General features: G+C 49.2%; 1 protein-coding gene across 3 annotated transcripts in view; it reads right to left on the bottom strand.

The window, feature by feature from the left end:
• Positions 1-12,247, bottom strand: part of CABIN1 (calcineurin binding protein 1) — a 160,912-nt gene that overhangs the window by 83,554 nt on the left and 65,111 nt on the right. For all 3 annotated transcript variants that reach the window (XM_030815976.1, XM_030815975.1, XM_030815977.1), the window contains exons 20-24: positions 10,701-10,862; positions 9,309-9,515; positions 8,945-9,090; positions 6,385-6,646; positions 2,263-2,523 (exon numbers count right to left, since the gene is read on the bottom strand). In XM_030815976.1, the coding sequence (XP_030671836.1) occupies positions 2,263-2,523; positions 6,385-6,646; positions 8,945-9,090; positions 9,309-9,515; positions 10,701-10,862 (1,038 nt within the window). The remainder of the gene's footprint in view (positions 1-2,262; positions 2,524-6,384; positions 6,647-8,944; positions 9,091-9,308; positions 9,516-10,700; positions 10,863-12,247) is intronic.

Here is a 12,247-nt window from a genome sequence, read left to right as displayed (position 1 = left end):
AAGTCACATCACTCCTCTGGGCCTTACCCTTCTCACCCCCAAAGTGGAGTTCTTCCAAGGCACATGCCCCCAGGTGGACAGCATGAGCACTATGACAGGGAAGGACGGAGATCCAATGCTGCAAATGAGAGCAGCCAAGCTGCGGCTCCTGAGATAGCGTTCAACAGGAAGCTGTGTTTCCACACTTCTCCATGAGCCCAATGAATATGGCCCCAAAACAGGCAAATTTAATTTTTTTTTTTTTAGACAAGGTCTCACTGTCTCCCAGACTGTGAATGCAGTGGTGTGATCACACCTCACTACAGCCTCGACCTCCTGGGCTCAAGCGATCCTCCCACATCGGCCTCCCAAGTTTCTGGGACTACAGGCGCGTGCCACCAGGCCTTGTTAATCTTTTATTTTTTTGTAGAGATGGGGGGGTCTCATCATGTTGCCCACTAGTCTCTGAGATCCCCAGCTCTATATCTCAAACTCCTGGACTCAAGCAATCCTCCCAAAGCACTGGGATTACAGGTGTGAGCCACCATGTCTGGCCCCAAATTTTTTTTTAAATGAGTTTTTTTTCTTTCTTTTTTTGAGACAGGGTCTCTGTCACCCAGGCTGGAGTGCAGTGGCACAATCTCAGTTCACTGCAACCTCCACCTCCCAGGCTCAAGTGATCCTCCCATCTCAGCCTCCCGAGTAGTTGGGACTACAGGCCTCCACCACCATACCCGGCTAAGTTTTAGTAGAGACAGGGTTTCACCATATTGGTCAGGCTGATCTCGAACTCCTGACCTCAGGTGATCCACCCACCTTGGCCTCCCAAAGTGCTGGGATTACAGGCGTGAGCCACCATACCTAGCCAAATGAGACATTTTTGTTTGCTCACAAAATTAGCAAATATTAAAAAGAGAACCTCATCAATATGGCTGAGGGAAAGCAGACACTCTCATCGGTCAGTACAACCTTGGGGCAAGTAGCCATTGTTGATCAGAATGTTAAACAACCTGGCAATTCCACCTTTGGACTCTAGTCCTTGGAAATACTCATGATGTGCTCCCTGCTACAAGTACAAGGACATGCACTGCCTGTGCCTTGTCATAGCAAGAAGTGGAGAGGAAACCAAACTTATTAAGGGGCCGTGCAGATAAACAAACGCCCTGCTAAACTACAGGGCACTAGGGCAGGCAGGGAAGCTCACCACACCTTCCATTAAATTTTGTCCAGCGAAAAGGCAAGCTGCAAAATCATAAGAAAATGTTACTATATGTTTATATGTTAATAGGAAAAAATTCGGACATACAGGGACATAGCAAACTGTTAGGGATTATGGAGGGGCATACTGGAATCATTAGGGGCCTTCACATTCACACTGTACACTTCTGAGTTGTTTGAATCTCTTTAGAACACACACACAGACACACACACACACACAAACACATGTTAATTTTATAATCAGGAAAAAAAATCACAAAGGCAGAAAAAAGCAAGCAGCAGCTTCTGTCCACACCCCAAGAGGCTTGCCGGGCACGTGGGACTGGTAGAGACTGGGCACATAGCCTCACAAAGGGCAAAGCCAACGTGCACAGGGCCTTCAGAAGCTTCAAGTCCTGGGCTGAACCAAATGGTGGACATCTGGATCTCCACCAATGTCCTTGGTTTTCCTGCCTACAAAATTGACAATCGTGGCCGCCCAGCCTGCCTCACAAGACTGCTATGAGCAACAGTGACAGCATTCATCAGAAACACTCTGGAAACCATGAGAGAAAATCCAGGGAGTAAAGAACTGCTCTTTTCTTGAACAACAATCAGAAGACTCCAAATTGGGGGTCAAGAGAGCAGGCTGCTCACCCTAGCTCAGCTCCTGCCAACCTGGGTAGCCTGGGCACAGGCTGGGCTTTGGATGTCTCATTTGCACCCTGGAGGCAATGGCACCTGCCCTCCCTCCTGCCAGGCTACAGGGTGTGAATGTCCTGGGCCTGGGAGATGCTATGTGGCACTGGCTGTCATCACCAAGGTCAGGTTCTTAGAACCTGTGTTAGTGAGGAAAGACAATTTTCTTCTGAGAGGTAAGAACAAAATGGTCACTCTCCCAGAAAGGATGATAAACATCCCTTGGGAAAAGAGAGGAAATGATGTTTTAATTCAATTGCACATGAAGCTGCTCAACACAGATAAGTCTGCGGCAGGTTGAAGGACCCTTGAGCCCCATGCCCAGGGAGATAGAGAAACCAGCCTGCCCCTGCCCTGCTTCCCCACCCTGGGCCAGCATGGTGTCACCTCCAGGGCCTCCATGGCCAGCTCGGGTGGGTTGTGGTAGTGGATCTTCTTGGGGTAGCGGGCAGCCTCCTCGTGCAGGTAGTGGCCAGCCTGCCTGTAGTGCAGCAAGTAAACGGTGGGTGGCTGCTGCTGCTTCTCAGCCACCTTGCCCAGCATGTAGTGGATGAGCCACTCCTCCTCGTCACCATCACCCTCGCAGCGGGCTGCTGATGTGAAACAGTGCTTGGCTGTCTCTAGCATGCTGTCGCGCCGGCCCTCCATCTGTAAGAAGATCATGAGACTGGGCTGGCCTTACGCCTCAACCTGCCCAGGGATCAGACTTTTTCCTGTACAAAGCTCTGCCAACCTATCTGCAAGTTTATACTCCTCTTAACAACCAAGACACAGAAACGCCCTCACCATTTCACAGCTGGTGACACTGAAGTGTAGAAAGGCCTAGGCGTTTCTCAAAAGCACCCACCAAGCAAGGCACAGAGCAGGACTTAAACTCAGGTCACCCCATGTCAATCAGGGTACTTTTTTCTGCTTTCCCCCTGCAGCATCTAATGCAGATTCACCTAGCACCCTGCTCCACAGCACTGGAGAGGACATTTACTAACACTCAGCACCCAGCCCTACAGCACTGAAGAGGGCATGTATTTAGCACCCAGTCCCACTGCACAGGAGAGGGTGTGTACCCCTGGGGTACAACAGGACTTCCCACCATCTCCTCTGTGCTCTTTAAGACAGATGTGGAGTACTTGTAGAAGGGCAAATTCCTGAGCCCCACTTAAGAGCCACTGACTGGGAGTCTGCATTTGCAGGAAGCACCTCCAGCCACCCTCTCACAGCCTGAAGGAAGGAAACAGCTAGCACAGAGGGTCACCTTTTAAGAGGCACTACTTTCCAATACTGGTCAGCTGCCAGCCAAATTCATGCCCCCTCATTCCAGAACTCTGGGCTGGAAGCTAGAGAGAAGCCTGCATGTGCAGGCCCACAGAGATGCTCTGAGCAGCCCAGGTCTCTGATCCCTCCTCTCTGTGGTCCTGGATCGATGGCAGGGAAGCCAAAGTCTCTTCTTGCCTGACCTCAGGGGCCAGTGAGAGGGGAAGAGGCTGCAGGCATTAGTCTCTGGAAAGGGCAGCTGCTGCGGCCTGCAGGAAGTGCCTTATGTTCTCATCCAGCCAGGTTGAGCCGGCCCTTGGATGTCTGTCCAGTGGGTGCTTGTTTATGTGAAAACCCTGTAGGAATGGCCCCAGGACTGAAATAAGGGAGCAATGTGCTACCCAGTGCTCTGTTAGACACTTCTCAGGAAAAAAAAAAAAAAAATGACCACACAGGAAGTGGGAGATCATCAATGGGTGAAATACAGTGGAAAGGATCACAGTGCAGGGCCAAACACGGAACCAACCAAGTGACTCCATCACATCCCCTTCAAGATGGGATTCTGTGGCAAATGTGCTGAAGTAAAAGGCAATGGCTAAAAGGATGTCCTTCTACTTGAATTGCTTTGTAGCTGTGTGACCTGGACCAAGTCACTAGCCCCCCTGCCCACCCTGTTCTTCCACTGGCACCTGTAATAGCCACCTGCCAAGATAGAAAGGGTAGCTGTGAAGCAGCCCATCTGGGCTGGCATCTGGTACCATGCAGACCCTTGGAAAGAGGCTAAGCCCTCACCCCTTCCCCCATACAGGGCACACTGCCAATGTCCCTGTCCTTGTGGTGTGGAGGTCACAATACCTCAGACAGGAAAAGGAGGGACAGTCACTGAGGGCCTGCTGTGTTTCAGAAGCTCTACTAGACATCATCTCACTACCTTGCCATCCTCAGAGCGGAATAGGCACCTCATTCACCTTGCATATGGAGTGCCCTTGAGAGGGGCTCAGGAAATGGCTGATGGCAGGTGTTCCCAATGAACTCTCACAATACTGCCTTGGAGAAGGAACCACAACAGGAATGTCAGGTTACTGCTTCCAGGTCACACAGCTAGAAAGCTCTGGCTCCAAAGCCTTTCCCCTTGCCTGAGAACTGACATCATGGGGAAAGCATTTGTTCTCCTACACCACCACCTCTGAGGAGTTTCTAGGCAAAAGCTGAAGCACACAGCAGCTCGAACAGCTGCCAACATGTGTCCTGCAGCCCATCCTCCAGACACAATAAATCCAGACAGAAAAGTAGCAATCAGGGGACTGTGTCCCCGTGACACACTTCAGGGTTGGAAGCTGTCTCTCCAGAGGTGGAAAGAACCCAGGAGGCAGAAGGCAGCTCTGCAAGGTAGTTTTCCCCCTGAGCAACTATGAAACACCTCCCCCTACCTTCCCTCCCTCCCTGTCGGGACATCTGTATTCCTGGTGGATTTCCATCTCTCTCCTGCCACCCTAACACTCCAGCAAGATGGCTTGGGAACCCAGTTTCAGGACCTGAGCTTCCTGGGCCAATGGCTTCCATAAGATCAACACTGAGTTCAGTCCCAAAGGTTATGAGCCTAAGTAGAGGAAAGAACAAACCAAGGGGAAAAAGTATGTGGAAACTTGAGCTCAGTCTCCTTACCCACCCCCTGACTTCCCTGCTCCCTTCCTGGGGGGACCTCTACAAACAAAGCTCTACAAACAAGTGCCAATGGCAGAAAGGGAACTCTGACTTCTCACCCTATTTATTTCCTGGAAAACTCCCACTCTGCCAAATCTCATTTGCCATCATTGGTGGGAGATTAGGGAGAAAATCCCAAGAACCATGATCAGCTCAGCCCACTGAGCCCCAGCAGAGGATAATGGTGCTCCTGCTGTTACAGGGAAGGCCTCTTGGGGAGTCAGGCTCTGCATCCTAGGGCAGCAGCTTTAGTCCCCAGCCTGCCCAACTGTGGGGCCACTGCAACACAAACAGAATCCCGCAAGGGACTTTTGTGCAGAACAGTTACAATAAAATAGGGTTACAGCAGTTAAAAGGAATGTACTAGATCCACAGGAATTATCATGGATAGAATTCAACAGTGTGGTGCTGAGTGAAAATGGAAGCTGAGTACCATACACAGTGTGATACCATTTAGATTGGTGTTTTTTTCTAGGAGTACATATTTATTCATAAAAAGTACTTTTTTTACAGTCTGGAAAGAAACAAGCCTAACTGTTTCTGAGGTAGTAGGGGCAGCCAGAGGGATTTGAGCTTTGCCCTTAATACTGTATATTGTAACTGATTTAGAGAAGCCCGTGTCCCTTGTAAGATTTAAGAGTAATTTTTTTTTTTTTTAGACCAAGTCTCACTCTGTCGCCCAGGCTGGAGCGCAATGGCATGATCTCAAGCTCCCTGCAACCTCCGCCTCTCAGGTTCAAGCAATTCTCCTGCCTCAGCCTCCTGAGGAGCTGGGATTACAGGCATGCACCACCACACCTGGCTAATTTTTGTTATTTTTAGTAGAGATGGGGTTTCACTATGTTGATCAGACTGGTCTCATACTCCTGACCTTGTGATTCGCCCGCCTCAGTCTCCGAAAGTGTTGGGATTACAGGCGTGAGCCACCACACCCGGCCAACAGTAATTTTTTTAAAGATGGTAATGTTGAAGAGGAGGAGGTGCTGACACTTCTTTCCCCTATCCTCTTCCAGGGTGCAGTGCCACTGCACTACTGCTACTGATGCACTAGCCTAAACATGTCAGTATGGCTCCTTCACTTCCATCTCAAGGAGCCAAGGGTACCCTACTGAACAGAGACCTAAGGGCCAGACTCAGTATCCTGCACTAGGGTAATCCCCTACCAAGAGAGACTTCAAAAATCCCAACCTAAGCTCAAGAATTTTACAAGGATCCAACAAGCTCCTTTGAGGGAACAGGGAAGAAATAGCTACTTCTGGTGGCCAACACCTCTCCCCTCCCTATCACTCAACTACATTGTAACTAATGGCTGACCAGCTGGGTCTAACAGTCTGTCCCTAAATTTGTCTACACTAGACTGGGTGTCCAAAGACCAGGGACCAAGTTGTCATTGACCATGGTATGGCTTAAGCCTCATGGGGAGATTCATCAGTGAGCTCCCAGCATGGATGCGTGGACAAGAATAAAGTACGAATGAGACAGAGCTTCGCTGACCTGAGGGCACTCTGTCTGGACAGAAGGGTGGCAAGCCCATCTGCAGCACCCCCTCCTCACCTGCTGCACGAGCTCAGGAGGCAGCTCGCCTCTCCACTGCTTCAACTGACGTGAGGCGAATGAGTGCAAGGCGTAGGACATGGTGCCATACTCAATCCATAGGGACAAGTTGGAGCTGTCAATCTCCAGGGCCCGACGGAAGCAGTTCAAGACGGGCGTGGCATGCTTCCAAATGGGCCCATCACTCTTCAGCTCATTGGAGTTCAGCTTGTCCTGAATGCGGCTGGCCCGGGCCAGAGCCATGCCTGCCCAGGAATCAAACCTGTGGTGGTAACAAAAGCACCAGCTAAAAACAACATTACATGAAAAGCATGGGAGATAATGACAGCCCAGTGGACAGGCAGATGGACACCATGGAAACTCCCTTCCCACACCAGGGCTCAGAGCCCAACTCTGCCACTCACTAATGCCATGACCATGACCCAGACCAGTCATGTCTCTGAGCCTTCATTCCCAACCTGTGACACAGGGCTAAGAAGACCTACCTCAACAGAAGAGCTGTGGGCATTATGAGACAAAATGTATTTTAATCACCCAGCACCTAATAGGCATGCAGTAACTACTCTAATGGATGAACTCTTGGACTCTGTTCCCCTGCTTTGAGGGGTTGCCCACAGAACAGCTCTGGTGGAGAGGAAAAGGAGTGCTCTACAAGGCAAGGCAGCAGCGGTCCAGCTAAAGCACCAGGAAGACCCTCAGCCAGGTGTGACCTTACCTACTTCTGTGCTGGCAGAGCCTGTCATTAGCACATTTGCCAACCAGAATCATGGGCAGCAGAGACCCCAGGACCCCAGCAACCCAGCTTCTACCCCATTCTCTCTCTGGGACCCTGAGCAGACCCTGCCCTTTCCAGCTCAGTTCTCAGAAGTAAAATGAAAAGTGAGGGACCACATGATGGCTAAGACCCTACCATTCTGAGACCACCTGAAAGAAACTGATAGTGAGAACACAGAAAGCTGTCTGAAAGGAGGAATGGTCACAGAGACACCAAGACTAAGATGATCTCTGAGCACTTGATAGTCTGGGATTTGCTGAATGCTAGTACAAAGAACAGAAAAGTCAGCAATCAAATGGACAGATGCCACCCTCCCACATGCCAATCGTCCTTAATGCACTGCTAGCACAGAAGAGCAGACTAAGCACCAAGTCTCGCCTAGCACCTGCCTGTTAAGGCCAGAATGAAAGTGGCCAAGGCCTGGAGCCCAAGATCAAGCCATCAAGTGCTTTCCTGGCACTGGGGCCAATCCCATGAGAGACCACGCCTCCGTGGCAGGGTTGCCTAATGGGCCAGGCTGATGGGTTGATACCCTCTAAACAGGCAGGTATGAAGGTTGGAGGGAGGCCCAGTTAAGCTGCCATAAGCCTTAATTCTGTTGAATAAGGGGCTGTCAGGTGAGAGCTGCCATGCAAAGACAGGTGGGTTTTATCACCCTCACTTTTCAGATGTGGAAGTAGGGGAACAGAGGAGGAAACCTGAACTGTGGCACAGTGAGCACTCAGCCAGACTGAGCATAAATAGGACTGCTCTATCACACTGGTTCCCAGTCACCCCGAGAGGACGGCCAGGGCTCTGCCACATGGCTCCCTGCCTGGAAGAAACCGCAGGCTAAGCAAAAGAAGTTCTGTGAGAACCTTTCACAAAATCTACACAAGTCTTGCAAACTGGCTTCTCCACTCACACCCAGTCCCTTCTCTTCTTGGCCAGATGGATCCTGACAAGGTGGAATTCTCTGGTTTTCCCTGAGTTAGGGTGGCTCTGTGCTCACCCATGGCTCAAGGGCAGCTATCACAGCCTGGCCTCTGAGTCCTTCCAGAAAGTGTGCCTACAGATGCTACTCTGAACCCTTTAGATGCAGGTCAGCCACAGAAGGTAGCCTCCTTTTGACCTTCACCCAAGGCTTACCTCCTAGGTAGGAGAAAATACTCCCTCTTAATCAAGTGCATCAGACTTTACGAATGTAGAAGGCCCCATGGGAGGCTCCAGGCAATCACTACATTTTAAGAGAAAGCCAAACAGGGCTCCACAGGAAGAGAGCATGAGCTTCATGTGCAACGAGCTCTCCTACATGTACTATCATGACAATCGCTACTGCTAACAGTGCACTGCATCAGAGCAAAAAAGAGAACTCTGGCTTGAGTTTTTCTATTACTTGTCCCCAAGAAGGCAACCATAGTTAAGAAGCCTGCAGTGGAAGCAGCAAGAGTACACACCCTGGGGCTGTGAAAGGGGGCAGCACAAAACCAACAGGATGGAGCCAGGCTGTGCCTCCTTGCCCTGCACACCAGGGTCCAGATGGACACCTCGTACCTTCTCTAATAACCCTTTACCAATAACCCCCCCACTGGACTTTGGAAGAGGCCTTCTCCTCTGCTCTTCTTTTTATGGAAAACCTGCCTTTCCTAACAATAGCAAAGTGCTAAACCACCCTCTCATTCCTTTTTCCCTGGTCTCTTTGCAATGGGAAGGGAAACCCCAAAGTGGCCCACTGAAGAGCTTGCTGAGCTGGAGTCACCCCAGTCATCCCTGGAGCCAGCCTAGCCTCATGCTCTGGTCACTGACCTATTGGGGCAGATGCAGATGTCATGCATGTAGAACTTGATGGCCTTGGACTGCTCCTTGTTTTTGAAATGATAATCAGCCAGGAGGTAGTAAAGCTCATTCACCACCGGAGGGGAGGGGTCAGCCCCCTCTGGGAGGCAGGGTACCTGGCAGGTGAGAGGAAAAGTATGAGGGGAGGTGGAGTCAAGGACTCAGATGTGACCAGTAAGCCCAGGACTGTTTAGTCACAGGACAGACTCCAGCTTCTCCTGCCCCTCAGTCTGGTACAGAGCAGAAAAAGAAGCAAAGGAGCATATACAGCAGTGGCAGAGGGGAAGAGTGTGACCCATCCCTGTCCCCCACCTCCTCAAGGTTGTGGGCCCACCTCAGTTGAAGTTCCCTCAATGTAGGCAGAGACTTTGTCCAGGCTAAGCGCTGGCCTCTCTGTGCGAGGCACAATGGTGGCAATTCTCTTTAGCAGGTTGGCCAAGTCAGCAGACACGGTGCTGGTCTTATAGCTGTCAAATTCAGGAAGGGTCTTGGGCTTAAAATACTCAAACATAAACAGTGCATCCTCCCATATAAGATCCACCTTGAAAAAAAGACAGAAGGCAGATTAATAACACACTCAGGGTAAATGAAAAAGGAAAAATGCATTCCTCCATAGAAACGCACTTTGTCCAACGTAAATGAGGTTATGGCATATTGGAGAGCCTAAAACAAATCCCCATTGTACTTAAAAACAAAAAAAATCTGCACTACAAAAATTAGCTGGGTGCGGTGGCAGGCGCCTGTAATCCCAGCTACTCAGGGGGTTGCGGCAGGAGAATCTCTTGAACCTGAGCGGCAGAGGTTGCAGTGAGCCGAGATGGCACCACTGCACTCCAGCCTGGCAACAGAGTGAGACTCCATCTCAAAAGAAAAAAAAAAATCTGCATGCCCACTATAATCCCCAAATCCAAGTGTCTGAAAAGCATAAGGCTAGTCTGTAGAAAGACAGACATTAGAAACCACAAGCTGTGCTCCATAAGCCCACGTGGCTGAGCCAGAGGGTGGGTTCCATCATGGGTGGGGACCTTGGGCCAGCCACAGACCACTTGGTAGACAAATTATTGAAGGACAGCTGACTCCAGGGAGGGTGGCCCTAGGTTTGGGGTCCACAGCAGGGGCTCTGTCCTAAGGAGCTTACATTTTAGTGGATGGAATCCCTAAGATCAGAGAATAACTGACAATACTGAGGAGCCATTAGATAATACACTCAATAGCGCTCTAAAAACCAAAGCAACACAAAAATGGAAAACCTCTAAGGAATTATTCATAATCAAAATAGAAATAAACTATCGACAATTGCCATGCTACATTTTTTGGTTTTAGGGTAGTTTTGTTTGTTGTTTGTTTGTTTTTAGAGATGGGGCCTTGCTCTGCCACCCAGGGCTATTCACAGATGCAATCATAGTGCACTCCAGCCTTAAAATTCTGGCCTCGAGCAATCCTCCTACCCTCACCCTCCAGAGCAGCTAGAACTAAAGGTATGCACCACCACACCTGGGTCTACATATTAGTCCAACATTAGTTGAATGTTAATCAACATTTATGAAAATAAGTTTTTGCAAGAAAAACCCTTGTCCTTTGATAGACTCATCAGACTGTCTTCTCTCCTCCTTCTGATGCAACTCCAAGCAGGACTGCCGAGATGACTGTTGACAAATATGACATCCTTCAAAAGAGCTTACAGCTCCTGCTTCCCTCTTCGTTGGGCCTACTGCAGCACCCTCACCTGCTGGGCTGAGTGTTCCTCCAGGTACCTGGCCTTACTCTTCTTGCTGGGGAAGCTGTACAGGCAGTAGAAGCACTGCTCCAAGGCTGTCTCCAGCTCCTCCTTGTAAGGGTGTGTGTCTTCAGAGGTCGATGCAGCCAGTTCCTTCTGGAGTACTCGTACCTGTGGTGGGCAGAAGAGATGGCCTGAGGTGAGGGCCTGTAGCCACTGCCTCCCTGTCACAGCCGGGCCCCAGAGAAACCACCACTCTATCAACTCTTTTAACCTGAGGTGGCTATGTCTGTTGGGCTCCTGCATGACTTGATTCCAAAAACACCTGTTTCCTGGAAAAGTCTTGTTATCCTAATAGGAGTTATTCTGGTCCCACCTCTGGGCCCAACAGTAGCCTCCTGATAGGTCTCCAAGCTGCCTTCTTCCAGCACACCTAGCCAGTTTCTACCAGCCACCAGAAGAAGATATTTGCCTCCTGGGAACTTCACTCATTTATTTAGTCATTGATATCCTCAACGAATATTTACTGAATACTTTCTTAAAATAGGCATAGTATGACATAGTCCTTGCTTTTTAGAAGATCAGATTCCAATGGAGAGAATAAAGTTAAACTATAAACAAATAATTATAACATAAGATGATAAATCTCATTAGGGCTAAGAGAATCTCCCTCAGACAAAACATAAATGAGGATCAGAGAGGATGTGAACAATATAGTAAACAAGTTATATCTATGAATATGAGAGCCGACGGCTATTGTTATGCCCAACTATTAGCAAATACACATTATTTTCAAGCATCCATGAGATTTTTGCCAAAACTGGATGAAAAGCAAGTACAAAGACCAAAAACTAGATATAATACATACTATATCCTCAGCTGAACACAATTCAATAAAATTAGAAATCAATTATATAAAAATAGCAAACACCAAATATCAGAACATATGGGAGTCAGATAAAGATGTATCTGGGAAAACTTATAGTCTTCAATACAGGTATTAGAAAACTGAATACTGGCTGGATGCAGCGGTTCATGCCTGTAATTCCAGCACTTTGGGAGGCCGAGGTGGGAGGATCGCTTGAGCCCAGGAGACTGAAACCAGCCTGGGCAACAAAGTGAGACACTGTCTCTACAAAAAATTTAAAAATTAGCCAGGCATGATGGTGCACACCTGTAGTCCCAGCTACGTGGGAGGCTAAGGCAGGAAGACTGCTTGAGCCCAGGAGGTCCAGGCTGCAGTGAGCTGTGATCGTACCACTGCACTCTTAGCATGGGCAACAGAGTGAGACCCTGTCTCGAAAAAAAAAAAAAAGAGAGAGAGAGAGAGAATAAAATCAAGGAAGACATCTGAGAAGAAAACAAATTTTCTTTCTTTTTTTTCGAGATGGAGTCTCACTCTGTCGCCCAGGCTGGAGTGCAGTGGCACAATCTCGGCTCACTGTAACCTCCGCCTCCTGGGTTCAAGCAATTCTCCTGTCTCAGCCTCCCAAGTAGCTAAGACTACAGGCACCTGCCACCATGCCCAGCTAATTTTTTTATTTTTAGTAGAGACG

Source organism: Nomascus leucogenys, chromosome 7b (genome assembly GCF_006542625.1).
Source record: "Nomascus leucogenys isolate Asia chromosome 7b, Asia_NLE_v1, whole genome shotgun sequence".
Classification (NCBI taxonomy): Eukaryota; Metazoa; Chordata; class Mammalia; order Primates; family Hylobatidae; genus Nomascus; species Nomascus leucogenys.
Note: the sequence above shows the minus strand (reverse complement) of the source record. Positions and strands in the feature narration are given on the sequence as shown.